This window comes from Equus przewalskii, chromosome 2 (genome assembly GCF_037783145.1).
Source record: "Equus przewalskii isolate Varuska chromosome 2, EquPr2, whole genome shotgun sequence".
In the NCBI taxonomy this organism is placed as follows: domain Eukaryota; kingdom Metazoa; phylum Chordata; class Mammalia; order Perissodactyla; family Equidae; genus Equus; species Equus przewalskii.
The window spans coordinates 60,004,082-60,031,890 of NC_091832.1; the positions used below are offsets into that span (position 1 = coordinate 60,004,082).

The window sequence follows — 27,809 nt, forward strand, 5'->3', positions numbered from 1 at the left end:
GAGTGATGCAGCCAGACAGCGTGAGCCTCCTGATATTATGTGACAAGCAGCACGTGTCACTCCAATAAGGCCTCCCTACTGGGAAAAGGTGAACCTGAATCTAACGGAGTCTATAGAGTTAACTCCATGTGCGAGAACCAGGGAGATGGAGGCACAAGTTATGAGCCATCACAAAGAAGCAAACTGCAGAATGCAGAGCATTCTATAGCATCACCAACCTGATTTTCACAAATCGATGGCATAAAACAAACCAAAGTCGGGGGCAGGGGCACCACCAGTAAAAGGGATTTAAGAGACATAACAATCCTATGTAATGTCTAAAGCTTGTTTGAATCCTGAATAGGACAAACCAACAGTAAGAAGCCATTTTTGAGACAACTGGGGAAATTTGATTATGGGTTGGATGTTAGATAACACCGTGGAATTATTGCTAATTTTCTTAGGTGTGACAATGACATTGGGGTTCTGTGAGAAAATGTCGCCATATTTTAGAGATGCACACAAAAGATGTGGAGGTGGCATAGTGTGTTTTAAGACATTTGTCTCATTCCATTTCAATTTCAATCCTTTATTTATAAAACGATTTGTCTTAAAATACTTCAATCAAGAAAATAATTTTTAAAGGAAATTGCTGAATCTGAGTGATGAATTTTTAGGTGTTCATTACACTCTTCATCTTTTTATATTTTGAAAATTTTCATTAAAAATAGTTTTAATCTAAAAAATTATGTGTGAACCATTGTTTAAGATCCAGCTAGTGTTTTCTCCCAGGTGGAAGTGATTTATTCTTGCTGAGCTCACAAAACCTCTCTTTCATATGTAGTCCTGCCTACCTTGAACTGTCATGATTTGGGTATACGTCTCACCTCTTCGTCGTACCATGAGGGCAGACCCCTTCCTTGTTTCATCTCTGTCTTTGCTATGCCTGACACAGTCCATGGTTGACAGTGACTGAAAGAGCACAGCCAACACTGTGACTATTTCACGTTCACAAGCGGAGACATCAATATGGGGGCAAATGTGATGTGGCCTCATTCAAGTGAGTTATCCTGAAGTCGGTACTCTAAAAATGGGTTTCTATTCAAGTTCTTTGGCCTCTTCTTTAATTCAGAGTCATAGGCCCATGGCTATACTTTTCTCATCCAGGAATTGGTCACAGCATTAGTGGATTCGTAGGGGCAGGATTTGGAATGCCTGGATGTTGGCAGACGTTCGTGAGGGAAGAGGGAACTCACCAATGAGAAGCTGGCATCTCATCATGGCCGCCAACACCCAGGATGAACCCCGGCTTTGCTGATAAGCTCACCTGTTCCACCTCCTTGCTGCCCGCCCATGTCTGGCAGATCAAGTCAGAAAGGAAAGGTTTCAGCTGATAACATGGCGAGGTTTCTGGATCACAGATTAGGAAGCAGTGAGAACTGCATGTCAGGCCAGCCCCACAGCTTACTAGCTGCTTGACTTGGGGGATTGCTTCGTGTCTCAAGTCTGTTCCCCTCTGTAGAGAGAAGGTAATTCTGCCTACCTCAGACTGTTACTAAAGGAATTATTATTATTTGCATATATGGAATAATAGTAAAATATTTATTAAGCACTTACCAAGGGCCATGCACTGTTCTAAGATGTGCTAATAGCATGTAATAATTAATTTAATCCTTACAACATTTGGAGTTAGAAAGCGTTATTATCCCGAGTCTAAGAGACAGAAATGTTAATAAGCAACTTACCCGAGGACACACAGGGAGAAAATAGTGAAACTAGGATTCAGACTTCAGCATCCTTTTCTATGGTGCTATGTGGACTCTCTCAAACAGGACAGTGTCCGTAGGGGTCTGGCTCAGTGTCCAGCACATGGGAAATACTTAACACATGATGATGCCTGCTATTACAAACCGTAAACCAGAGTCGAACTGATTTTTCTGTCAAGAAGCCATACGCATTCCAGGGTTGACTTCATACCTGACGTGTTTTTCAACCAAATCATCCCCTGCCTCTGAAATGACATGTTTGGGCTTCTGGAGCAGCCAGAGGAGGTGGAGGGACTCAGAGCCATCGACGCTTCTCGAGCCACACAGCAGCCCGCCATCCACATTGGCCTTTGCCTCCCCACCCACCACCACCAAACACCATTGCTCCCAACACCAGGCCCTCAGCCTCAAAGGAAAGGTAGGAAATCCCACCGGATCCCAGGGCCACCTTGAGCATCGTCAAGCTCTAGAGAGGGAAGGTGTCAACCAAGCTCCCCTAGTCATCCTCTAGCTAATATTTATTTAGCACTCTGCATGCTCTCATTTCTTTCTCACCCTCATTTTGTTTGGTTCTCATGACAACCATGTAGATTATGTACAGTCTGTTGGTCCTTGATCTCTATAAAACCTACATATTTGCTCATTATGTGTCAATATCCCAAAACATTTTCTATATGTTGAATTTGGACTTGAGCACGTCAGCTGGTGAAGGAACATTCCCGACCATCACGGGGGCTGCCCTCCGCCTGCTCGCAGCTCCATCTTGGCAGGACAACCATTTCATCTGGGTAGTAGTGTTTGCACAATTGTTCTAATATTTCTGTGCATTTTTCCCAAATTTTACACGAATAGTCAAACAGTCATTGGAGTTATGCCCATAATCCTGGATAAGCGCATAATTAAAAGGCATCTGTGAAAGACTGAAAAGAGATTGTGAAGATTTGCCAAATAGGCAAGACGGAATTGAATTTTTCATAACGCAGTTTAATTCTGCAGAAACAGAACTGCCCCCTCCTCAAAAGAGGAAAGTTGTTTGAGCATTTTTTCAGCATTCATCTTGCAGCATGCTTTTTCAGGAAACGTTTACGCAGGAAACCAGGAATGGTTTCATACCTCCCCATTTTATAAATAAGGAAACTGAGACTCAGAAAGATTAAGTGCTTTGCCCAAGTTCAAGTTCACACAGCCAATAGGTAGCTTGTCGAATCAGGGTTCCTTGAACCTCTCACTCACCCCGTTGGACCAGGAAGGAGGGGCCAGGCTGTCTGAGTCTCTGCCTGAAATTCCAGAGTGACACCCAGCCCCCAGACCTCTGTTCCAGCGGCTCCCCTGGAGGTTTCTCTGGATGGGCAGGCTGTGGAGGGAGGTGGCCCCAGCCCCTACAAAGGAAGACAGGGTATCTGAACCTGCACCCGAACTGTGGGCCAAGACGGATGGAGCCCCAGGCAGGACCACCCATGCACCTGCTTTGGGCACTTAGGTCAGGGCAGGATTGGGGCAGAAAACACCCTCCAGCTCCTGGCTCTGCCACCTGCAGTGTGACCTTAGCAAGCCACCTCACTGCTCTGTGGTCAACTGTAAAGTGAGGATAATTGTAACCAACCTGTCGATGCTATCATGAATACCAAATAAATCACATATGTCAAGTGCTTTTCAACCTGTGCAATGCTGGACCAGTGTAAATAGAGGCTTTCTAGTTTCTCTATTTTTAGTTGCTGCCTCCACCACATCCCCTCCCAGGCTGAGGCTGCTTCAGGCTTTGACCATCTCCCCCAGGGCAAACATTGACCTCTCGGCTCTGGTCAAAGTCTGTGTGGGGTCTAATCCATTCCCAATAAACAAACAGAAGTCCCTCCCCCACCTTCTCCTCCTCTTGCTAGCCCCGCCCAGTACACATACACACATACACACACACACACAGACACATACACATACACACATAAGCATATGGGTGCATGTGCTTGCTCTCTCTCTCTCTCACACATGTACATACACACACATACACATAGACACATAAGCATATGGGTACATGTGCTTGCGTGCTCTCTCTCTCTCTCTCTCACACACACACACACACACACACACTCACTCACTCACACTCAAACTCACACCGTTCTCCCATCCACCCTTCCCCACTGGAAAGGAGGCCAGTGTCGTCTTGGTGCAGCAGAGCCGCGGGAGCCGCCCAGGACACGCACTTGTTGCACTGTGCTTTTGCACGGACTTCTGCATTTCCTGGCTCCACCCAGCCTGAAACTGCAAAAATATCACAGCAGGTGGCAGCCCCCCGAGCACCAGCCGCTGCTCTGGTGGTCACATGGCCTCCTGAGTAACTCTACTCTCCAGTCAGAGCCCTTGGGGTGGAGGGACCCATAGAGAGCCTATGTTTTTATAAAACCCATGGAAAATCATCTGTATACACGCACACTGCTAAGGAGTCTGAGGACAAAGAAGTGTAAGTAGTGGGTGATTTAATTTTAGGAACTTTACTTTCTGTCAAGTTATTGAAATGTTTAATTATGTTGTTTAAGTTGACGTAACTGTTTGCCCAGGAAGTTTAAAATTGATGCAATATGGCCAACCAGATAGGGCTGGTCATTTGGGCAGGCACAGAAGCAGATGTCAAGTGGGAAAATTCTAGAAGCTGCTGCCTGCTGACTCTTCATTGAGCCATGAGGCTGGGAGAGGTCAGGAAAGGCCTGAGACTCAGGCAGCTCTGGCTGACCACTCAGTTTCTAGAACGAGAGCAGGCCCTGGCGCCAGGCCGTATGCCCTCTCTGCTGCCGGGCAAGTCATTCACATTCTCTTTCTGGTTTTCTGCTCGTACCAATAATATATGCTTACTGTGAAAGAATTCGAGGAATATATAAAATTATAAGGAAGAAGGTAAAAGTCACATGAAGTCCTATGACCTGAGAGAAACGATATTAACATTTTAGGGAATTTCTTTTGGGGGTACTGCTTTGCATGAACACCACCCACACACAATATTTTTAATTTGCTTTTGTTTATTTTTCACCTTCCACCTCTCTTTTCTGTCTCTCTTCCCCCACCAATAACAAAGTAAACAACTTGGTCTCCACCCTCCCCAACCTCTCTCCATGGAAATTCACATGCATGTGCCTACGTGGGGGTTTCCTTTCTCATTCTTTGGTGTTTCCAAATATAGGATGGCCTCATGCTCTTCTTTGCTTCTTGCTTTTCTCACCTAATGGCATGTTGTAGAAATTCCTCTTAGCCTCACTGGTAAACATCTAACGCATTCTTTGTAATAGCTTCGTATTTTAGAGAATTTTAAAGTGCAGCTTTACTCAACAATTCCCCAATCGGTGGGCAGTTACAAACTTTCATTTTGTTTTGTTTTTTGTTGCTACAACTATTGCTGCAATAAACATTTTTATCTCTCTCAAATTCCTATATAATGATGTTTTATTACTCCGTGAGAGTCCCAGAAGTGGGATTGTAAATCAAAAGGTATGTGTATTTTTAAATTTTAATAGAACTTGAAAGATTGCTTTCTAAAAGATTGGTCATATTTCTATTTTATTTGTTCAATAAATATTTATTAAGCACTTACTCCGTGCCAGACACTGTTTTAGCAATTTGGATTCAACAATGAATAAAATGAAGATCCCAGTCCTTACAGGGCTTTCATCCTAGAAATGGAGTGGGGAAGAGCAGATGAAATAATAACTATAATAAATGCTTTTGCACCAGAGTGTGAAGATGCAATTCTCCCTGGCTTTACTATCAACAATTGGTATATCATTCCTTTTCTTTTCTCCCAATCTTATCGATGTAATGTGATGCTTTATCTTAATTTGCATTTTCCAATTTGTAAGTAAATTTAATATTTTTCACGTTTATTTAGCTATTTGGATTTGTGTTGGATGATTTGCTTATTTATTACTCATTTTTCTATCAAGTGGATTGCATGCTAGACCCATACTTCTTGTCAATTTTCATGAACTCTGTGTATATTATAAATAGGCATTTATCTGTTGTATGCTTTGAAATCCTTTCTCCCAATCTATTGCTTGTCTGTTGAATTCATGATGGTTTCTTTTACCATGAAATACGTTTAATGTTTATGAATTTGTCTTTTTGGCCTCTTAGCTTCTGGCTATTCTATCTTTGTTAATTGTTATCTCCAAACTCTGGGCCATTTGTATAGTCTCCTTAATCCTTTTCCAATTAATTTTTAAAATATTTTTTAATATACTTAGAATTTATTTTTTAATATGATGTAAGGTAGAGTTCTAATTTTTCTGGGAAAAATATTTTCTTCTAGGTAGATAGCCATTTTCCCAATACCATTTATTAAAATAAACCATCAGTTCTCCACTGAATTAAAATGCCAACTTTTTCATATACATAGTTCCCAAATGTAGCAGAATCTATTTGCATGCTTATCATTCTGCTCCATTGATTACGTGTCTATTCCTATTCCAATTTCATGCTGTTTTGATTGCAGTCTTGTTTTTCATAATTTTAAAGATGAGTTAAAACTTTACTCAGATAATTTTATCTAATAAAAATTGTAATTATTATTGAAAGCACACAATTTGTATTAGGAACAAGAAAGAAGTATAATCAAGAAAGAGAAGAGATTAAAATAATTACAAGACAGTAAAATGTAAAACTTTCTCGCAACAAATTGGAAAACATAGAGTAAATCAAAGATCCCCTGTAAACCATATAAATCACCAAAATGGCGCAAGGAGGAGGAAAACATGGGGACAGACCAATTCCACTAGAAGAAATTGGAGATGTACTTAAAGATCGACTGTTTAAAAGGGACCAAGGAACAGATGTCTTACGGCTGAGTTCTATCTAGTCTTTAAAGAAGAAATAGTCCCAATGTTATTAAACTATTCAAGAACATAGGAAAAAAGATGGGAAGCCCCCCGGTATGTGCTATGAAGCCAGCGTCATCTCAATGCTACCACCTCATAGACAAATTCCACTTAGGAATGTAGATTCTCGCTCTAAATAAAATATTAACAAATAGGATCCATCCATGTAACAAAAAAGACTAACGCACTGTAACCCAATAGCTTTTATGCCAGAATGCAAGGATGGCCCAACAGCAGAAAATTTATCAACATAGTACATCAACAAATTAAAGAAGAAAAATTATTATGTTAATAGATAGTAAATAGGCACCTGATAAAATTCAGTAGCCATTCTTAATACAAAACTGTAATCCTTTATCCAAAATTCTTATACCCCAAAATCGCTGAAAACTGAAATGTTAGCCTGTAACTTTGGCATTATGATTCATTTGATGCTAAAGTTGATCTGAACTGACATAAAGAAACTACTTAAATACAAAAAGTATTGTTCTTTACAAATGTGAAGTATTACATGTTCTGTATGCAAGACATATTCAAAAAAATACTTGTGGATTATTTGTTACTCTGTCATATTCAAAATTATTATAGTCTTTTCTTTTTTTCAAAGTGAGTTTAAGGAGAAATAATATGAGGCATGTACTTTCAACTCTCTGGAAGAAAAGCATTACTGTGTCTCACTGAATCTAAGACATCACTGCGGGGAAGGCCAGCATTTATTTTATGTAGCACTAAAAGAAAAAAAGATGCTGCTAATTACTCTATGAATCATCATCAAATGTAAGACACATCCCAGTCTCAGAGATATTGAAATGTGAAAAAAGATACATCTTAGAATCGATGAAATACAGTGCATACATCCAAACGCGATCAGGAACTCTCCACCAGCCCCACGGATCATCAGACGAGTGCAGGAACTCAAGCCCTTTCTTCTAAACATGTGCCTCTTGGGGATGGGCCAGGTGTGAGGTATGTGGGGTGGTCTTCCGTCAGCTGGGGCTCCAGGGTTGTCTCTGCACTGGTTAGTTGTTTAACCGTGAACCAGCCATTCAATGTCTCAAACCTCAGTCCTGGGCAGTGATGGTACCTACTTAGACTTCTTTAGAGAGCTGAAAGGGTGATACGAGATAGGGTTTGTGAAACTCTCAGTCAAGAGGAAGCCCTCTCTAAATAGCTGCCCTGTGGAATGATGGTGGTGGTGATGGTGGCCGTGGTCTCCAGGGTCTTTCCCACATCTGTCATCCCAAAATTCAGTACCCAAGAAAAATCTTGACCATATTTCTGTCCCCTCTAAAGATTCCCCAATATTCCTGGGAAGCTGCACTTGGCCTTAGATGCCTGTACTATCTTGTGCCCTAAATTTATAGCATCTTACCTGCAAGTCTGAGCTGGAACAAACCCCGGAATGTTCTAGCATGGGCCGAGAGAGGAAATGTAACTTTCCCAAGTGACGCACCCAGTGACTAAATGAAGACTAAAACCCAGATACATTGGTCAGACTTTTTCTAGAACACCATGTGGCCTCACTGCCAGGGCTCCTGTCTCCAGGCGACTGGGAGCCACCCCACCAGTTTCTGGTGGTTTCCTTAGGCCAGATGATCTCTTTCTCTCCTATACCCAGTCATTTCTTCATTCTGGGCTGCCTCTTCCTACTCTGGGAAAAAAGATGGATACAAGCTTAGCCCATCCAACCCCCTTCTGACTTTGACCTTCACTGCCCCCCAACTTCCACCCCACCTTTCTAATCGGCTGCCCGGAAGGGGTTTGGGGGAGCTCTTCTGCACAGAAGCTCTGAAGACCTACTCACATCGCCAGTCTGCTGTGTGCTCTCCGACAGGATGGGAGTGGTGAGCAGCAAAAAGCAGGTGAAAGAGAAGGAGAAGGGCGAGTGGAGCCCTGTGAAGGCCAGCACCCAGAGCAAAGATCCCCCACCGCTGCCGCCCCTGGTGAGTGAGCTGCCCCCAGCTGGAGAGGGACCGGGAGGGGAAAAGCACAGAGCACGTGAGGCTCCCTGGGGGCTGCTGCGTGTCTCCAGCCAGCCCCAGCACCATCTCTAGATAATTCAGGGCTCCGACAAATAAGCCCCCTCTCCCTGCCCTCAACTCACGTCGGTATGGAAGTATAGTTCAATGTTTAGCAGCCAGATGGCCGGGATCAAACAGCTTATGTTCCTCTGAGACTTGGGGTTCAGACCTGCTCTCCTTCCGTGAGCTTCATCCACGTCGATGCATAGCTCACTGACTCCCACAGTTGTGTAGGATTTCACGGCATGGCTGTGCCGCAGTTTGTCTATTCTTCTGTCATTGGTCATAAGGGTGATTTCCATGCTGTGACAATTTTTATGGATTCTTATTAATTTTGTTGGGAGCATTCTTGTACATGTTTCCCGATACACATATGCAAAGGTTTCTTTACAGAGTGTACGCTTAGGAATATATTTGCTGAGTCTTAGGGAAATACGCTTTTTAAATAATTTTTCTTGAGAACAAATACTCTTTTGCAAATTCATCTTTTAATAGCAGAGCCAGGATTGTAACCTGGGGGACCTGGCATTCCCTGCATGGCACAGCTGCCTTTTACAAAGGTGGGGCATCCCCACATAGCCCTTCTCCAACTGTGTGTGTGGGCAGGGCAAAGACGGCAGGTGGGCCCGGGGGTGTGCGAGGTGGCGCTGGTACCCGGGAAGTTGCAGCAGCTTGTGTAGAATCTCCCTGTGCGACACCTGTGCCCACAGAGCAGCTGCCCTTGGACATCCTGCTGGTCCTGCCCCAGCCTCTGGGTGCGGAACTAACACAGTGCATGTGTTTCTGCTCCAGGTCGTGTTTAACCACCTGCCTCCTGCACCTCCTGACACACACCCAGGCCAAGGTAAGAAAGGGCTGTTTTGGAAACTGAGGCTCCATGGCCCTCTACCCCAGGCCCCGACTTTGCGCAGTTAGAACAGAGGCTCAGTCAGGAGCAGCTCCCTGGAGAAGATGGGGTGCAGGCCCGATAGGGCAGGAGAGCAGAAGGCTGGGGGTGCTGAGTGAGGAGCAGCGAGGCGTGTGGCCCAGCTCTGTCCCAGGCTTCACCTGCCATCGGGGGCCTCTCCAGGAACCAAGCACCAGCTCCCTTAGTGTCCCTGAGCCTGGGTGGGATTTTAGAAAAAAATGACTTTACATACTATAAATGAGCACCAAAAGGCAAGAGTTACCGTAAATACAGATAGCATCATGAAACCCAGGCTTTCAAAGATTCTAACCGCCAACCTCAAAGGGCAGGACCGGTGGCTCTGCGTCTTCCCTCCAGCCCTCGGTCTGTTCCGTGTGGGAGCACCATCTGATCTCCCTCTTTCCCAGCCCACTTTCAAAAGTCCCCCTGCCAACGTCTAACCACCCGCGCCACCCTCCCTCGCCCCAGCCTCCATTTTACTCTGATGGGCAGGACTGTGGAGGTGACAGAACAAATGACCTTGGCCTTCCTGGGTTGGGGGCTGAGCTTGAGGGGGACCCACAGGATGGCAGCCTTATTCAGAACTGGCTTACAGGAGAGCAGAATCTCCGCCTTTTAATCCCCCAGCATCCTCATAACCCACTTCCCCACAGCACCCAGGAAGGTGTGCCTCGGCCAGCCAGGGCCTCAGTCATTAATTCACTCACACAGTACACATTGAGCAAATAGGACCCAGCGCCTGGCTCCATCCAAGGACTGGGGAAGATGCAAATAGTGAGATGTGGCTCCTCCCTTGAAAGAGCTCAGAGTCTTTCACACTCATGAGCAAAGTGCTGGAAGCAGTTTAGTGACCTCACCTGGTGTTCCATATCTTGCTGGGGATCACTATTAGTTACCATCAGGGGTGGTCCTTCACTTCCTGCCAGGGGGTTCACATTTCCAGGAAGAAAGCCCAGGGGAAGGAAATAAACTATCTTCACACCAGAATCAGAAACGAACGGGGCCACTGTCATCTATTCTAATCCCCTCTTCCTGCCAAGGGGAGGTGACCAGCTCAAGGTCACGCCATGCATTAGTGACAGAGCTGAATGAATCATCTACACCGGGGCAACCGAAGTGGTCTCTAGGTAATTTTTTTCGGGGTTGGTCTTGGCTCTCCCGAGCTGTGCAAAAAAGCCCTCATCACTAGCAGCGATCATTTGAAAGACGATATGCCAAGCTCAGGAGCCCTCTCTCCACCTCCGTTCCAGGGACCACCAGCAACTCGGGGTACTGCCAGCCAGAAGCACTGTGATGGGCCCTGGGCACAGTTACAGGTCAAAGTTATAGCTGCCATGTTTCAAGACCTCTAGCCACTTTGGAGTAGAGGCAGGAAGGTGCAGGTGGGGAAGGAGAGAAAAGGAGAAGCTCGTGCGCCTCCGAGGTGATGAGGAATCAGCCAACACTGGTTCCCAAACTTGGGTCTGCAGCCATCAAGTCCATGCAGCCAATCTCCCTAGATCTTCAGGCTATCAATTCCCTTACACAATAGCCCTGTCCAGGCCTTAGGGCTTCTACGTGGGGTCCTGAAGGGAAGACAAGATGAGCTCTGAGGGGCAGCCGGTCCCTGTTCCTGGCAGCAGATAGGGAGGTCAGTCTGCCAGACAGGAATTTCCTCTTCCGCACTGGTGAGTGAGATGGCTCACTATGGCTTCTTCTCCGTCCCTGCCCCTTCCTGACCCTCTTAGTACCCAGAAGACGGCTCGTAGCACAGACTTATTCCAGCCCCTACTACCACTGTAGTGGGCCGAGCAGTGGCCATCTCTTCCTTGTTCACTCTAGAGGAGCATTTCGTGGTGGCCCTGTATGACTACACGGCAGGGAACGACCGGGACCTGCAGATGCTGAAGGGGGAGAAGCTGCAGATCCTGAAGGAGTAAGTTTCTGGAATGACATCCGTGGTCAGAGGTCTCTACGGCTCCCTGTCACAGCAGGACTCCCACCCATCCGTCCATCTACCTCGGCCCACCCCCACCATGCCCTCCATAGCTCCCTCCAGAATATCTTCTCCCTTGCCCTGCCCCCCAGCCTAGTCACCCAGCATTTTCTTAAACTTGACCCAATCATCTTCCTTCACCTATCTTCCCAAACTCTTTCTGGTGAGGTGGTTCCCATTCACTACCTCCTGCTCCACTGTCAGAATCCTACCATTTCTTCAAAACCCACCTCTAATGTCCTCTCCTCCGTGTAGCCCTCCTGACACTCACATCACTTGACCAACCGCTCCATCACAGCTTGTATTGGAGTCACTTGTGTCCTTGTTTGTCTCCCTTGCCAGATAAGATCTTGCATGGGATTCTACTCATGAAATCAGCTTTTGTTTATTTCCAGTGTTCCTTCTCAGAAACTCCTCCAAAGTCTGCTCTCTCTCAAACCTCTGGCTTGTCCTGTGGAGCCCCAAGGGCCTGCTTTTGTTCTGGAAGTTTTGCAATGGGCTTGAGGCAAAAGTATGAAAGCCCTGACCTGTTGACCGTGGGTGGGCTTCCCGGTTCCTCTTTCGTCAACAGCCCTCCTCCTGTTTTTGTCTTTCCTGTCCGGTCCCAACTCACACATTGAATTCTAAATGAGTCCCATTAATCAAGAGGAAAGCTACTCACTAGAAGACAGGGCCCTCGTGGGTTGATCAGGCTGTCTGGACAAACTCTTCCCCCGGAGGCTGTGTCATCTCCCTCCCTCCCCTGGACCAGGAGCACCCTGGGCCTGTCAGATGCTCGGTGACTGAGAAATAACCCAGAGAGCCCCCGCATCACTGAGCACCTTGCACAAGCTCCCTCTCATCTGCCAGACTGTCTGCCTCCATGAACCCTCTGCCTCCCACAGATGAGATCATGTGGCAGAGGGTTGTGAGCCGCCCAGAGAGAGGCCCATAAAGGCCACTATCCCATCTTTATTTTTCCCTTCTCCATCTTAGAGCTGGAGACTGGTGGCTGGCCAAGTCTCTCGTCACAGGAAGAGAAGGCTACGTGCCCAGCAACTTCGTGGCCCGAGTAGAGACTGTGGAAGTGGAAAAGTAGGTAGACGAACGGAAGGGCCCTCAGAACAGAGGCGAGCTCGCTGCTTCTGCTGGGTGGGCTGCTGTGCAGGGCGGAGCCAGAAAGTGGGTAAAAAGGGTGCCCGTGTGAGGCCAGCACGGAGGGAGCAGAGAAGGGGCAGGGAATTGCAACTGCTGGGAAAGGCTTATCCACCGTCCCAGACAACTGAGGAGGTCGCTGCTCCGTGCTCACCTCACTCTTCCCATCTGTGAACTGAGAGCCATCCCTTTCATGGCTTACCTGGATAGAAACACCCCCAAACCCCATATGACCTTGCGAGCTAACAGTGAGGCCCTATGATCAGCTTCCCCTCCTCTAGTGCCCCCAGTGGGCAGGACCCAGGGGCTTGGACCTCGGACCTCGCGGGCACTCACAAGACGGTGGTCTCCTTCAGAAGTGGCTTACAGGAGAGCAGCACCCCGGCATCCTCATAACCCACTTCCACACAGCACCAGGAAGGTCTGCCTTGGCCAGGCAGGGCTTCAGTCTTTAACACACTCACACAGTGTGCATTGAGCACAAGGTACCCAGAGCCGGGCTCTGCCAAGGACTGGGGAAGATGTAAACTGAGTAAGACGTGGCTCTTCCCCTGAAAGAGCTCAGAGTCTGTCAAACCCATGAGCAAAGTGCTGGAACCAGGTTAGTGACCTCACCTGGTGTCCTTCATCCAGCGATGATCGCCCTTGGGAGGGTTCCTTGTCTGGCGCTCCCAGCTCTGTGCCTTTCCCTGGAACAGCATGTGGACCATGGGGCACTTCCACACTGACCAGCCAGGATCAAGGGGAACATGGTGGGAATCTGCCCTCTGAGCGTCTCAGCAATTGGTCTAATTCGGAAACCTGACCCCCAGGAGGCTGTACTTTAAGGGAAGGTGGTTGGGTGCATTTTCCCAGAGCAAAATTAACAAAGGGCACCCAAATAATATTCTTGTTTCATTCCAAGAAAACAGTAAGTCCATCCGCTGGTGGGAAGTGGGAATAAGGAAGCATAGGGGCTGAGGGGCGTTTCATTCTTTGGGAAGTAAGGGCCGTTTGCTCAGGGTTGAGTTGGGCACTGGAAAGAGATATTTTATTTCTTGGAAGGAGGTATAGCTCAGGAGGGAGGTTTGGGTAAGAATAATCCGAAGAGCCCGGCCACTCTCTGAAGTCTGCCTGCCTTTGCCCTTTTCCAGGTGGTTCTTTAGATCAATTAGCCGGAAAGATGCCGAGAGGCAGCTGCTGGCCCCAGTCAATAAGGTGGGCTCCTTTCTGATTAGAGAGAGCGAAACCAGCAAAGGTAAGCATGGGCGGCCTGACCTCCCTCCCTCCTGAGGCCTCGCTTCTGGGGGTGGAGTGGGAGGGGAACGCCATCGAGGAGAACCTGGCAGCTTCCTGGCCCAGGCCTCCCTCCCAGTTAAGGCTGGACCTGGACGGCCCGGCTAGTGCCCAGACGTTGGGGTTGAGGCTGTAGGTGCAAACAGTTGTCCCAAGGCCCAGGCTGGAAATGTGCCCAGAGCACAGGTAGGAGAGGCCGTTGGAGAGCTGTTGCTGTCCAGGGCTGGCCACGCATCCTCTCTAGGATAGCAGGAGCCCTGAGGCTGGCAGGGTCAGAAGAGGGGGTGTGACCAGAGCCACATTTTAGAATCAAAGGATTTGGGAGCTGAAAGAATCCTTAGAGATAATCTCAGCCAGAGCCTGTGAGCTCGGACCCTTACAGGAGCCTGGAAGCTAACAGAAGTCTGGGGGATGGCCTGTGGCTGGATATAAAAGAAGCAGTGCCAGCTATGGAGAAGTAGGGGCCTCACAGATTCAAACCCACCGACTGAGCAAAACATTTCTGCTGCCACCCCCAGGCCACTGGGGTTTCTGTTTCTCTTTTATTTAGTTTTCTCTTCTTTCCTTCTTAAACTTCTTTGTGTTATAAAATCTAAAACACATATAAAATTGCATAAATTATAAATGTGCATAATTATAAATATAGAGTAATAATAAGTAAACACCTGTGCAATCACAAGAGAGAGCATTCCAGATGTCCAGAGCCCTTCCCACTCCTCCACCTGTGCCCCACTCTGATTCAATCTCCCCACCCCCCAGAGAGGTCACCGCCATCCTGACTTTGGGGAAATCCTTTCTTGTTTTTCTTTATAGTTTTACCGGCACGTTTTGTCTGTTTCTCAGCTTTATACAAATGGAATCATACTATTGTTATTTTTCGTGGGTCTTGTTCCTTTCACTCAACATTGTTGGTGAGATTCTGCATTGGTTTGCTAGGCCTGCTGTAACAAAATGCCACAGACCAGGGGGCCTTAAAGAACAGAAATGGATTTTCTCACATTTTCGGTGTTAGAAGTCTGACATCAAGGTGTCGGCAGGGTTGGTTTCTCCAGAGTCCTCTCTCCTTGGCTTGTAGACGGCCGTCTTCCTCCTGTGTCCTCACATGGTCTTCCCTCTGTGTGTCTGTGTCCTCATCTCTTTTTCTTATAAGGACACAGTCAGGTTGGACTGGGACCCACCCCCACGACCTCACTTTAACGTAATCACCTCTTTAAAGCCCCTATCTCCAAATATAGTCACATTCTGATGTACTGAGGGTTAGGACTTCAACACAGGAATTTGGAGGGGAGGGGAACACAAGTCAGCCCATAACAGATTCGCTCATGTTGTCGAGTACGGCAACAGTCTGTTCAGTTTCATTGCTATCCAGAACCCAGGATATGAACATACTGAAGCTATCAATAAGCTATTTCTCCATTCTAATCTTGGTGGACATGGGAATGTTTGAACTGCTACAAACCCTATTATATACATGTCCTGGTACACATTTGCCACTAGTCTTCCATCTTTGACATACTGGGCCAATACCCCCATTTGAAAGATGAGGAAACTGAGCCCCTGAGGGAAGAAGTGAGTCATATGAGGCCAACAGTGAACAAATGTCAGAGCCCATATCAGCTAAGAGGCTCCAAATATCTTCATAAGCCCTAAAGTGTGTCAGGCTGGCCTAACCTGGGGTGATGGAGGGGAATTTCCCAAGCAGTGTGGAGAAAGCCCTTGCTTATCAGGACACTGTACATAGGGACCTGTTATATCCTTGTGGCCAATTTTTAACTAGAGAGGAGGTAGTGACAGTGACATCAGAGGAGGAGAAGGAGAGAGGGCGACTGGACTGTGACTTTGGTTCCCTGTGGTTGAGACAATGAGAATGGACGGGTTTTGCCTGGTAAGATCACCGCTCTGGGCTTGTCCCTCAGCTCCATTCACGGCTGGAGGACTGCAGAGAGCAGAAACAGCAGAGCAGCAGAAGCAGGACAGAGAGCTGCTTATAACACACTGTGGGGCTCAGGGGAGACCCTTGGCCTCACGGCCCCTCAGAGGGGCAAGGCCAGGCTGGGGAGGCGGAGGGGTGCATAGGTAAGTTGGGGGGCTCTGTGCAGAATTTCCTGAAATGCACCAATGGATGCATTAAATTATATATATATACACACATATTGGGATATTGCCATTATTCCATTTTAACAGCAGATTACCTATGTCCAAGACACAATGTGGGAATCACTGATGACAACAGTTTTCTTGTTGTTGTACTTCTGAAGTACAGAGAATCATATAACGGAACGTCTCATACCCAACACCCAGCTTCAACAATGATCAACTCAGCCAATCTTGTTTCATGTATATCCCGGCCCACTCCTATTATTTCGAAGCAAATCCCAGATATCAGGTCATTTCACCCCAGAAATGATGTTTTAATCATCACCTATTGCTAAGGTGCCCTCTGGATGGAAAGGGACCCCGACCTCAGTGGGGAGGAGGTAGGGGTTCTCTAGGGGTGGAGGTGTCTCCTCCTGTCCTTGCCCACCCTGGGAAGCTAGTCCGAGCTGGGAATTGGCCAGATGGAGGTGGGGCTGCAGGACTGTCATCATCATCACCCCCTCACATATATGTATACACAGTATCCACACCTGCACACGTGATCCTCTGAACTCAAAAGAAAGACCCCTTGGTCTGCAGCTGGAAGCCACGGCCAGTGGACACAAGGCAGGCAAGGAAAGGTGCCCTCCGAAGCAGGCGGAGCGAGCTCTAGCCCCATGTGGCCTCCAGAACATTCTTGAATGTCTAAGCCTCAGTTTGTTGGCATCTATGTGACAGCTGACTAGTTTCACAGTTGAAGGCAGGTGGTCCCTCCGGTGTTAAGAAATCTCCATCTCTGGGAGCCCAGCCCTGTGTGCGCAGTAGGGCAGCGGATCCAGGTTTTGTGAACCTGAAGCAGATAAGATTTGGAGGTCCCCTTTAAGAAGAATACCAAATTGTAAGAAGATATCAAGGATAGGCTGTTAGTTGAGCCCCGGCAAGCGAGGGACCCTAAATCTTGAGATTCCGCAGCAGCGCTGCGTGGAGAGCAGGGTCTCCCTGGCTTATTGCAAGGCACCCTATGCAGGGTACAGCCAAGGAAATAGGGAGAAAAGCCCTTCTCCTCACTACAGTGGTGTGAGGATGAATGAACTCCCTAGAGCCACTCTCCGGTTCCTTAGATACTGGAGCACAGGGGCACCTACTCGGGGCGAGGCGGGGGAGGCTGCAGCTGGGGCTGTGGCTGCGGAAGGCGCGCCAGCTGGGTGCACGGCCTCTCAGGATCCTTTTGCAATTGGGTCATGAGAGAGGCACAGTGGCTAAGGGAGATAGGAGGAGAGAAGAGGGGTAAGATGGGGTGACGGTCTGACAGGAGAGGAAAGAGGCCTGAAGACAAACAGCACGAGGAAAATCAAGCTTCCACATCCAGAAAAAGAGGTGCGAGCCTGACACCTGGTGGGGGAGGATGGTTCTGCTCCCGGTAGGCACAGCCTCAGGGAGGACCCCGGAGCCCCCAAGCCTGCGGCTGTATTAGCGGGCTGACCTAGGGCAAGCGACATCTCCATTCTGGGCCTCAGCTTCCTCATCTTTCAAAAACGAGTGGGGGCATGGTACCCAGAGAGCTGGACAGAGGCGTTTTATAAAAACATCAAGTTTATAGAAAGAAGTTTCTCAGCTGGAAACTCTTGTCTGCTAAATAGCTCTTAACCCTTAGCATCTGCTACCGCTTGTCTGCAGATATTAACATAGATGACAAAATACATATATGTGTGCATGAATTTGAACAGAACCCCTGGGAAATGGCTTATGATGTTCTCCTCCAGGGACAGGAGTGCTTGAGGTTGCAATTAGCTATTGCCTGTGGGTAGGTCCAGCCTTTCAGCCAGAATGATGAATGGAGTGACCAGGTTCCGAGTGGGGGGACAGTGAGACTGCTAAGAGGACGTCCAGCTGCTCCAGAGTTCTGGGATTCCCTGGCTGAGTTTCGGTAGATCTGGGGAAGAACATCAAGGACCAAGTCAGAAGGAGCTGATAGAGAAGGCTTCCAGGAGGCTTGAGGTTGAGATGAAGGAAAAGGTAACTTACGATGGAAGTGGTCAAAATAGCAGAATTTGGGGAACTTTTTTGCAAGGCATTGAAATGAAGCCCAAATCCACTCCTGATTTTCCCTCTGTTTGCCTCACTTCTCCTGCCTGTGTCTCTATGAACCTCTAGGTACCCTCTCCCTGTCTGTGAAGGATGTGACCGCCCAAGGGGAGGTGATCAAACACTATAAGATCCGTTCCCTGGACGAAGGAGGCTACTATATCACCCCCCGCATCACCTTCCCCACTCTCCAGGCGCTGGTGCAGCACTATTCTAGTAAGAGGGGTGTCCAATGAGGGGTGGGCTCTTGGGCCAGAGGAACCCTTGTATCTCTCTATTGCTGAGATCTCAAGATTGTGTGAATCGTTGCTGCCATCTTGCAGGGCGAAGTGGGGGAATTATCCAAAGGCTAGACCTAAGGAGTTGACAATTGTCAACATAACGATTCAAAGTCTGTGTCCCTGATCCTCTCCACTGGCTCGGCATGCGACCACTTGGAGAGGAACAAGTATTTTCAGTCTTAGAGAAAGCAGATTAATGATAGCATGCCTTGCTTTATGCAAAACAAATGCAAAGAGCTGAGTGTGTGTGTGTAGTGTATGTGTGCACTCGCACATATGCATTTGGGGCTGGGAGTGAGCCTGGCAAGAAGGGGAGGGGGCCACAGCGGGGCATTATTGCAGCTCCCAAGGGAGAGAGGCGAGTCTAGCTGCTCTGGTAACCTCCAGCCCCATCTCTTCTTCCCTAATGCAGAGAAAGGGGATGGTTTATGCCAGAGGCTGACCCAACCCTCTGTGAGCCTGGCTCCTCAGAACCCCTGGGCCCAGGATGAATGGGAAATCCCCCGGCAGTCTCTCAAGTTGGTCAGGAAACTCGGGTCTGGACAGTTTGGCGAAGTCTGGATGGGTGAGTATGAGGCATGCTGGGAGCCCCTCTCTCCCTGCCCTGCGTCCTGGAGCACAGAAGCTCAGGATCTGCACAGTGCCTCATGCTTCCCCATATAGGCTAGTGAGGGAGAAGGGACAGAGGCTATTCACTCATTTTACAGATGAGGTAGTGGAGACACAGAACATTGAAGTGACTTGCCCTCTGTTGTTATGACATCATGGTGGTGGAAAGGAATAGAATCCAGCTCTCCCCACCCTTATTCGGTTCTCTCCTTCGTTCTTGCCCAGTGCTGGCTTTGCCACTGACTCAGGTGTGATCTTGAACATCTTGCTAATTTTCCTTAGCTTTGGCTCACCAGATGGAAACAGTATGGTGAGTGATGAACCAGGAGCTCCAGGAGCCTGATGACAGACCAAGGCCACTGCTTGCAGCTGTGTGACTCTGCCTAAGTCACTTAACTTCCCTGTCCTTCCCTTTCAATTGCAGTTGGTGACCACTCCCCTGCTTACCAGGCACTATCAGAATAGAAGATGGTGCTTCATTTTATCCCTGGAATGATCCATGTCTCTGCGGCATGATTTCAAGGTGGCATCCTGCTGCCTCCCGAATCCCCCGGGGCCCAGGGCTGATACCTGAGGTCCCTGCTCAGCTCCCCTGAGAAGGACGAGTCTGAGTTATTGTTCGTTTTTACCCTTCAGTGTGAATGGGGGGCCTAATGGAGCCAGGGGAGAGTGTGGAGGCACAGGTGCTTAAGGACTGGGAAGAGAACATCACAGGGCGTAGAAAGGAGGGTAAGAGGCCCCCGAGCACCTCTACCTCTTCTACCATTTTGCCACAGGCTGTGATGCTCATTTCCATACTGAAGCTGCCATGGGGTAGAAGAGACTCATGTAGGGAGAGGAGGCAGGCTATATGAAGGACAAAGGGATGCAACCCAGCCCCCGAATGTGGGGGCAGGGAGGTGAAATGGACCCTTCCCAGCTGCCTGAGGCTCTGGGCTAGCGGGTAGGCTGAGACAGGCTGGCATCCTGCAAGATAAGCAGGCATGTCCACCCCCCTCAGGAGCTGTCCATTGCAGCCCAGGGCCATTTCCTAGGCCCACCTACAGAATAGAGATTCTGGGATCCTAGAGGCTCCTGGAAGCTTATGTAGATTCTGGTTAAGAGATCACCTCCCACAGCCTCTGGGTCTTCCGAATGGCTTCTTCATTTTCTCCCCCTCACCCTGGGCTCAGGTTATTACAAAAACAACGTGAAAGTGGCCATCAAGACCTTGAAGGAGGGAACCATGTCTCCGGAGGCCTTCCTGGGCGAGGCCAACCTGATGAAAACTCTGCAGCATGAGAGGCTGGTCCGTCTCTACGCCGTGGTCACCAAGGAGCCCATCTACATTGTGACGGAGTACATGGCCAGAGGTGGTACCCTGCGCGGGGCTGGTCCCTCAGACAGAAGGGGACGGGGGGGGGGGGTCCAGGTTTAGGAGGCTGAGGAAGCTCATCTGCTGCAGTGGGTTTGCCTGGCAGGGGGTCACTGAGCCGTGGGCTGGAGCCGTTAGCCGACATCCTGCAGATCTAGGGTGTTCCATGTGCACAGGGGGCAGGAGGGAAGGATGGTGAGAAACAAGACAGGTAGATGGTTCTTGTAGGGCTGTGTCTTCAGTTCAGGAGCATTGCAACCAACATTTTTGGAGTGCATCTTCTGTGTCCAGCACAGTTTGAGGGCCCCTGGGGAGGACAGAGCATTGCAAAGTCGAAAGAGCAGTAGGCTGGGCACCCAGAGATGGGGTCCAGTCCCAGTTCTCCCACTTACAAGCCACAAGACCTTTCACAGCCGTCTGAATATTTACAACATGGAGGAAAAGAGATGTTGGGCAAGGTAGCCTCTGAGGTCCATGGTGTGGTCTGGGGTTGGGCCTCAGCCTTTGACCCCCTCACTCTTCCTGTGACCCTGCTTCCTGCAGGATCCTAATGTGCCATACTAATTTAGTTCCTTAAAAGTCGCCATGAAGAGGGCCCCACCTTGAAGCGGGGCACAACGGCTCCCCTGCTCACCTCTTAGCCACACCTTACGTGAGTGTCCCCCCCAGCTCTTAGATGCCACGGAGGAGCTGCATTTGTCCCCTGCATCAAACCCTAGGGGATGAGTCCCTCCATTCTGGTACTTTCCTGCACCCTTGGTCCCCCGAGGCAGAACAACAGAGGGTGAAGGGGCAAGAGGACACTCTGGAACGTCGTGCTGGAACAGCACTCAACTTAGCATCAGAGGAGCAGATCTGCTCCCCGCTCCCTGGCTGTGCGACCTCGGACCCTGGCTGAAACTTTACTTCCTCTGAACAGCTGGGAGCAGATTAGCTGCCTCCTGGGGTGCCGTGAGGACTGAGAAGGGGATATCTGTAAAGCAGCAGGCTCTGCAGTTGGGGGCAGGGTTCTTCTCTGTGCACCAGAGAGCGCCACCTCCTCCCTGCCCCTAGGTGGGGAGCAGCCACACTTGGGAGAAGCTTGCCAGGCCAGGGTCCGGTCACTTTGCAGAAGTGCAGTTGCAACTTCTCTTTCCTTAGGATGCTTGCTGGATTTCTTGAAGACAGACGAAGGTAGCAAATTGTCCCTCCCACGACTGATCGACATGTCGGCCCAGGTTTGTGAGCTGCCAAGTGCACGGGGCTCGAGAGTTTCCATGCCATCCTGCAGGCCCCGGCCCCCAGGCCCTCTCGTCCATGCCCTGCGGCTTACCAGAATCAACTATTTAGCAGTGGTATCCGTTAGATTTAGGCTGGGCTGTGAAGAACAGAAAACCCAAAGTAATAATGGCCTCACTGTGCAAACATCCAGAGGTGGGCAGTCTGGGGCCTGTAGGTGGGTCTGCCGCTCAGAGTCACAGGCACCCAGGTTTCTGCCATTTGCAGGGTCTCTTAGCATGTCATCTTATTGACCAAGATGGCTCCTCACACTTTACCACCGTGTCCTCTTCTCAGCCAGCAGGAAGAAGTAAGGCGGGACGAAAGCCCACCTTCCCCTCTTTAGAGACCTGTCCCTGAAATCATCCACCACACTTGCTCTTACATCCCCACACCCTCAGCCATCATGTCACCTGACCACACCTAGCTGCAGGGGATCTTGGGAAATGTAGTCTTTCTTCTGAGCAGCCATGATGGCACTAGGTAGGTTCTATTACAGACTAAGAAGGAGACAGGATGGGGCAGGAAAACCAGAGGGTTCGCACGAATTCCATTTAACACGTAGGCAAGTGCTCTGTGGCAACCTCATCTCTTCCTCAGATGGTGCCCACAAATGCCTTCTGGAGCAGGTGACTCATGAGACATCGTGAGGCGAAGAGCAAAATGGAGAGGAGGGAGCTTTCCTCCCCAGGGATTTGAGCTGAGGGCTCTAACTGGCAGGAAAACATGTCTGGTGGCCCCAAGAACACATATCTGTTAAAATTGGAACTCTCAGCAGAAAAGCTCTGGTTTGTGGTCAGCCTGTGAGACACAGGAACACACACACATCCGGCCGCAGAGAGGAAGCCTCCCCACGCCCCGCACACCCCCTGCCCGCCTCGGCCAGCGTATCTGCTCTTAGTATCAGTGCAGGAACTCTGTCCTGACGACTTTTTTCCACTGAGGTGAGCACAGACCAGGCTGGTGAGGTGGTCTCGGAAAATTAACGCTGTGACCGGTTTCAAACCACCTGACAGTGATGAGCCTGCCCACTGCTTTTCTTCCTTGCTTTCTTTTCCCTCTCTCCCTCTTCTCTGTCTCTTATTCAATCTCTTGAGAAATCTTGGGTCACCCAGGAGCAAAGGATGTGAAAAATCACCTGAGTTTATATCTAGGTATTACGGTCGAGAATCTGAGGATTAGGAAACGGGAAAATCAGAACCTCCCAGGTGAACAGCTCTAAAGCACATGCTGATCAAGCTAACAACTCGCTGCATGCACAGTCACACACCCACACACGACGCACACACTCTCAGCGTCCTTCTGGGAGCCCCTCGTCCTGCTCTCAGGATGAAATGCAAAGCTCCGCTCCAACCACAGCCCCATGTGCCCTACTCTGCAGCCACACTGCAGCTCTCCAATGTCCTGCACACCTAGGAGCCTTTGCCTGGCTGTCCCGTCTGCCTTGGACTCTCTTCTCACCTGGGAGAGTCCTAATCAACGTCCCTGACCCCAGACAAGCGTCATTTCTATTAAATTTTCCCTAGACAGGAAAGTGCTTGAGAGCACTTGGCCCGTGTGTCCTCATTAGCATTGTGTGCCATAGGTTCTTCCTGAAAGCAGATCTGGGTCCTACTCAACATTTTTTTTTCCCTGTATTTCTAGTACTGCTTGCTACATATTTGTTAACAGGATGAGTACGGCTAAATGCTGTGCAGATATAAGATATTTGGTATTCGGCTTTATAGTCCCCACAGTACCAGACCAATAAATGTATATTGATGGAATGACTTAGCGAATGAGTAAATAAAATGAGTGAACGAGTGAATGGATTCATGAATTAACCAAAGGATGGAAACATAAGGAGACGTAGTATCAGTTCCGGTCCTGGCTTCTTGCCGTAACAGGTCTGAGGAGGTAAACTGGCTTTCTATTCTCTGCCTCAGTTTCTTCATCCATTAACTGGGAGTGCAGCGAAGAAAGCCTGGGTTATTTTCCTCTGCTAAAAGGCATGAGAACAGCACAAACAGCTATTCCTGGCCCAGAGCTGATGACTGGGGACAGAAATGAGGTCTCCTCTTCTTTTACCACCTCTGTTCCATGGGGATTCTGTGCACACTCCCTGAGCACCCGCCATGCGGCCGTGCTGGCTTAGGCCCTTGGCCACATGTCTCATCTAAGGCTCCCCTCAACTCCGTGCCCTGGGGACCCCTTCCCTCATGCTCCTGGTCAGGACAGTGACCCCTCAGGGAGCTTGAACAACATGCCAGGGGCCAGCGCTGTCAATCCAGGGCTTCCTGCTCCAGGAGCAATGCTTCCAACTTGCCAAGGATGTGAAAGCCTTTCCTCCCCTCTTGAGAGACTTGCTTTTCTCCTGCCTTCCTTCTGCTGTCTTCCTCCCCTGGGACACTCGGAGGAGAGGAGGGGTGGGTGAGGGGAACGGGTGGCCCCGGCTCTCATGACAGTGTCTCTGCCTTTCTGGGCTCTTAGAGTACTCTATGGGGTTTAGAGCTTATTCAGGTGAGGAGCAGCTGAAGCATCCCTCCGCTCCACCCGAGAATCTGCTCCTTCCCCGGCAGCACCGCCCCACCCCCATGCACCTACCAAAAGAAACACAAAGCAACCCCCCGAGAGCGTTCCCTCCAGGCTGGGAGAGGAGGAAGGCTGGGTCCACAGCAGGCTGGCAGTCAGGGCAGGCAGGGCTCTCCTCTCCTGCATAGGGGCTGTGCAGGGCATGCTGGGCGGGCTCAAACCTTGCATGGAGGTCCCCGTGCTGTCCTTCTCTGTGTGGTCTGTCCCTTCAGATTGCCGAAGGAATGGCGTATATCGAGCAAATGAATTCCATCCACCGCGACCTGAGGGCGGCCAACATCCTGGTTTCTGAGACCTTGTGCTGCAAAATCGCTGACTTCGGCTTGGCCCGGATCATCGACAATGAATACACTGCCCAGGAGGGTGAGCAGAGCCCCCAACCACAAGGGAGACCATGGGCCTTACCTTCCCCTACTCCCCAACCCCCTCGGACTTCCCCTTGTCACTACCTAGCAGAGCCATGCGTGAAGAGATGGGGAGCTGTGTGATTTCCGCAATTCCGGCCTCACCCTCTGCTCTATCAGCATTTGCCTAAATGTGCTCTGCAGAGCACTGGTGCCTCATGAGGAATGGCTTTGTGATGAAGTAGGTTTAGAGATACTGCATAGTCCATCCAGGCCCCCTTGGAGATTCCCAATGCACACCAGCACGTTAAAGGCACTGAGAAGTCCTGCAGCAAAGAAACAGTGTACAATTGACTTCACCTGGCGTCTCCCAAACTAATTTGACCCCAAATACTTTTCCCACTTAGCTTCTATTAACCTCCCAAGCTGGAGTTGCACAGAACAAACTTTGGAAAATACTGTTCTAAAGCGTGAGCAGCAAAACGTTATACCTGAATTAGGGTTTCCATAGCGCTTCTGCTCTGCTTTACTTTGTTAGTATAACCGAGGTGGAAACCCTCTTCACAAGAGGACTGGAAGTGCACAGGTGCATTATCAAGCAAGCTGGCAAGCAGTGTTAGCTGAGCCCACTAGTCCATTGATACAACCGAAGGATCAGTGCAGCCGGTTCCCTGAGGGAACTCCAGGCTGGCTGGGGAGACTGAGAAAGTCAGGCAAGGCAGGTCAGCCAGGGCTGAGCTTTACTCCCTCCGTCTGCCGAGCAGGGCTGCAGCCACCCTCAGGGCTTTGGGGGCAGCAGGGTCTGACTCCTTCCTCACTGTGACCCTAGGAGGTACAGAAGTCATGCATCATCATTTCCTTCTTGCAGGAAGGGTTTAAGTGAGGCAGGGACAAGCGAGAGTGACTGCCCAGGCCATGGGTTCCTGTTAGTAACCGAGGCCCCTGGGAGGTGGAAAGGACTCTCCCCCAGATGGAAGCACATGCTGGTTGCCCAGGGAGCCCACTGGGCAAAGCCCCAGAAAGGGTGACGGGCGTGGTATTTGTGTCCATACTGTCCTTTCTTTCGTGCTGCGGACCCCCAGAGTCTGCACATGCCTGGTCTGGTGTCCTAGTGGGTCTTAGTGACTCCCTGGACACATCTCGCCAAGTCCTGCCAAGTAGGGAAAGGGGGCAGGGAGCTGGAAGCAGGGAGTGGGGGGTGTAGGGGCAGTCAGTCATGGCCTCACAAAGCTGCTCTGGACTTGTCTCACAGGGGCCAAGTTCCCCATCAAGTGGACTGCCCCCGAGGCCATCCATTTTGGAGTGTTCACTATCAAAGCAGATGTGTGGTCATTTGGAATCCTGCTGATGGAAATCGTCACTTATGGGCGTGTCCCCTACCCAGGTAGGTGGCTTCGTCCTGCAGTGGCTCTCAGGCTCCCTGCTGTCCTGAGATGGCTGTGGTGGCAGATATCCCATCCTCGGTGCCTGCGCTGCCTGCATAGTGGCAGAATGGAGCCCCCACGGTGGGGACAGAGAGCAGGCATGCCACTCTGGGGGCAGGGGGGTTCTACCTCCCCTCTCAACATTGCTCTTGGCAACAGGCTGTGTCCCCTTTATCCAGCAGAGATCAGTGAGCCCCCAAACCTCGAATTAAGAAAAGGTCCGGGTCTGAACTCAAGTTTACTCCCAACTGGTTTGTTCTCAGCTGAGGCCAGGCTGTCCCTCCCTTGGCCTTACACCTCGGGAGAGCCCGATCTGATGGTAATCTCCCCCCCGCCCCCCACACCGTGTCAGAAGGGGCTTGGGCAGTTTAGCGGTCTCTCTCCGCGGGCTGGTGCCTCTTCACGGAGCACCTGCCCAGTCAGGGATGCACGCCCCGCAGCCACAGGTAAGCGAGATCGAGTCCCAGCCACGGAGGGACGGCCCCGCCCTAAGGCGAAAATCTGCAGCCTCGTTCACAGCCGATCACTGAGCAATGAAAAGCAAATCGCGGGGTGTTTAAAGGTGGCCCGGGCGGGCAGGGCGTCCGCCAGAGAGGAGATAGTGTTCTGTGCCTCCGGGATCTGCGCCCCTCAGCCGCGCCCTGCGTCCCTCCCCCCTTCCCCAGGAATGAGCAACCCCGAGGTCGTGCGCAGCCTGGAGCGCGGCTACCGCATGCCGCGGCCCGACTCGTGCCCGCCGGAGCTGTACCGCGGCGTCATCGCCGAGTGCTGGCGCAGTCGGCCCGAGGAGCGGCCCACCTTCGACTTCCTGCAGTCGGTGCTGGGGGACTTCTACACGGCCACCGAGCGGCAGTACGAGCCGCAGCCCTAGGGCCCCTCGGGGACGCGCTCCGTCGCCCGGGGCTCAGCCGGCCAAGCCTCGCGGCCGGGGACGGCTCACTCCTGTGGCCCGACCTTAGAACCCACGAGGGATGTCCACCTCGCGGGTGTTGTTCCAGGCAGGGAGGGACAGGGACGCCCATTTCTCAGATGAGAAAACTAGAGATAGAGGCAGCCTGGCCGGTTGGTCACAGCACGGACCCCAGAGCGGATTCAATCGCAGTCCCACTCTTCTCTGCTGTGTACCCTTGGGCAAGTTACTTCGCCTCTCTGTGCCTCCGCTTCCTCATCTGTACGACAGGGAGGAGCCATCACAGTACTTACCTCGGATGTTTTTCATGAAGATTACATTAGTTAACCCGCGTAAGATGTTCAGAGTGTTCCAAATAAGAGACACTCTTAAGTGTTTGTCATCATATAAGGCTTCCCTATGCTGGCGCCAAAAGCGAGAGGTCGGCCGCAGGGGCCCGGGGTCCCGCGGCTCCCACCTGCGCGGGCCGCGTCCCCCGAGGCGGGCCCGGGTCCCCCGAGACGGCCGCGCAGAGACGCTCTGGGCGGGGCCCAGACCTAGACTGCGCTCCAGCACTTTGGGACTCTTCCGTAATAAAGTCACGAGATCTGAGTTTTCCGCGTCGTTACTGGTGACAAGGCTGGACATCGCATCCCTGACGTACGCGGTTGCCTGAGTGGCGCCGCCAGGGACTCGGGGATGGCACCGGGTTTCCCGGGGAGACCAAGCCCCCAGCCCCGGGGCACTGCGCAGACCTTTCCGGGGAGGCTCCAGCAGGGCCAGCAGGTGGCGCCCTGCCCTCAGACATCCTCGGCCTCGGGTCCGAGCCTGGGGGTCCTTCGCTCACCGGGCGCCTGAGCGGACCATGTTGGAGGGCCTGCTGGGCGCAGGTGCAGGAAGAGGGACAGCGTCCTGGGCGCCGTGTCCGGGGACCCGGCACACCAACAGTGAGCGGAGGACCACGGGATGGTAACACCAATTGTCATGTTTTTTGTTTTGTTTTGTT

At 50.4% G+C, this 27,809-nt stretch overlaps 1 protein-coding gene across 9 annotated transcripts in view; it reads left to right on the forward strand.

Annotated features, from left to right (window-relative positions):
- The window catches only part of BLK (BLK proto-oncogene, Src family tyrosine kinase), an 86,606-nt gene extending 59,191 nt beyond the window's left edge, over nucleotides 1–27,415 (forward strand). For 3 of the 9 annotated variants that reach the window (XM_070611426.1, XM_070611425.1, XM_070611424.1), the window contains 11 exons: nucleotides 8,436–8,544; nucleotides 9,415–9,466; nucleotides 11,351–11,444; nucleotides 12,480–12,578; nucleotides 13,772–13,875; nucleotides 18,144–18,290; nucleotides 20,137–20,316; nucleotides 21,459–21,535; nucleotides 24,359–24,509; nucleotides 25,743–25,874; nucleotides 26,580–27,415. In XM_070611426.1, the coding sequence (XP_070467527.1) occupies nucleotides 8,437–8,544; nucleotides 9,415–9,466; nucleotides 11,351–11,444; nucleotides 12,480–12,578; nucleotides 13,772–13,875; nucleotides 18,144–18,290; nucleotides 20,137–20,316; nucleotides 21,459–21,535; nucleotides 24,359–24,509; nucleotides 25,743–25,874; nucleotides 26,580–26,785 (1,350 nt within the window). In that variant the 5' untranslated portion in view covers nucleotide 8,436 and the 3' untranslated portion in view covers nucleotides 26,786–27,415. Of the gene's footprint in view, nucleotides 1–4,034; nucleotides 4,201–8,435; nucleotides 8,545–9,414; nucleotides 9,467–11,256; nucleotides 11,445–12,479; nucleotides 12,579–13,771; nucleotides 13,876–18,143; nucleotides 18,291–18,767; nucleotides 18,921–20,136; nucleotides 20,317–21,458; nucleotides 21,536–24,358; nucleotides 24,510–25,742; nucleotides 25,875–26,579 lie in introns of those variants that run through there. The other 6 variants (XM_070611423.1, XM_070611422.1, XM_008541529.2 and 3 more) reach the window with 5 other exon arrangements.
- Nucleotides 27,416–27,809: the final 394 nt, after the last annotated feature.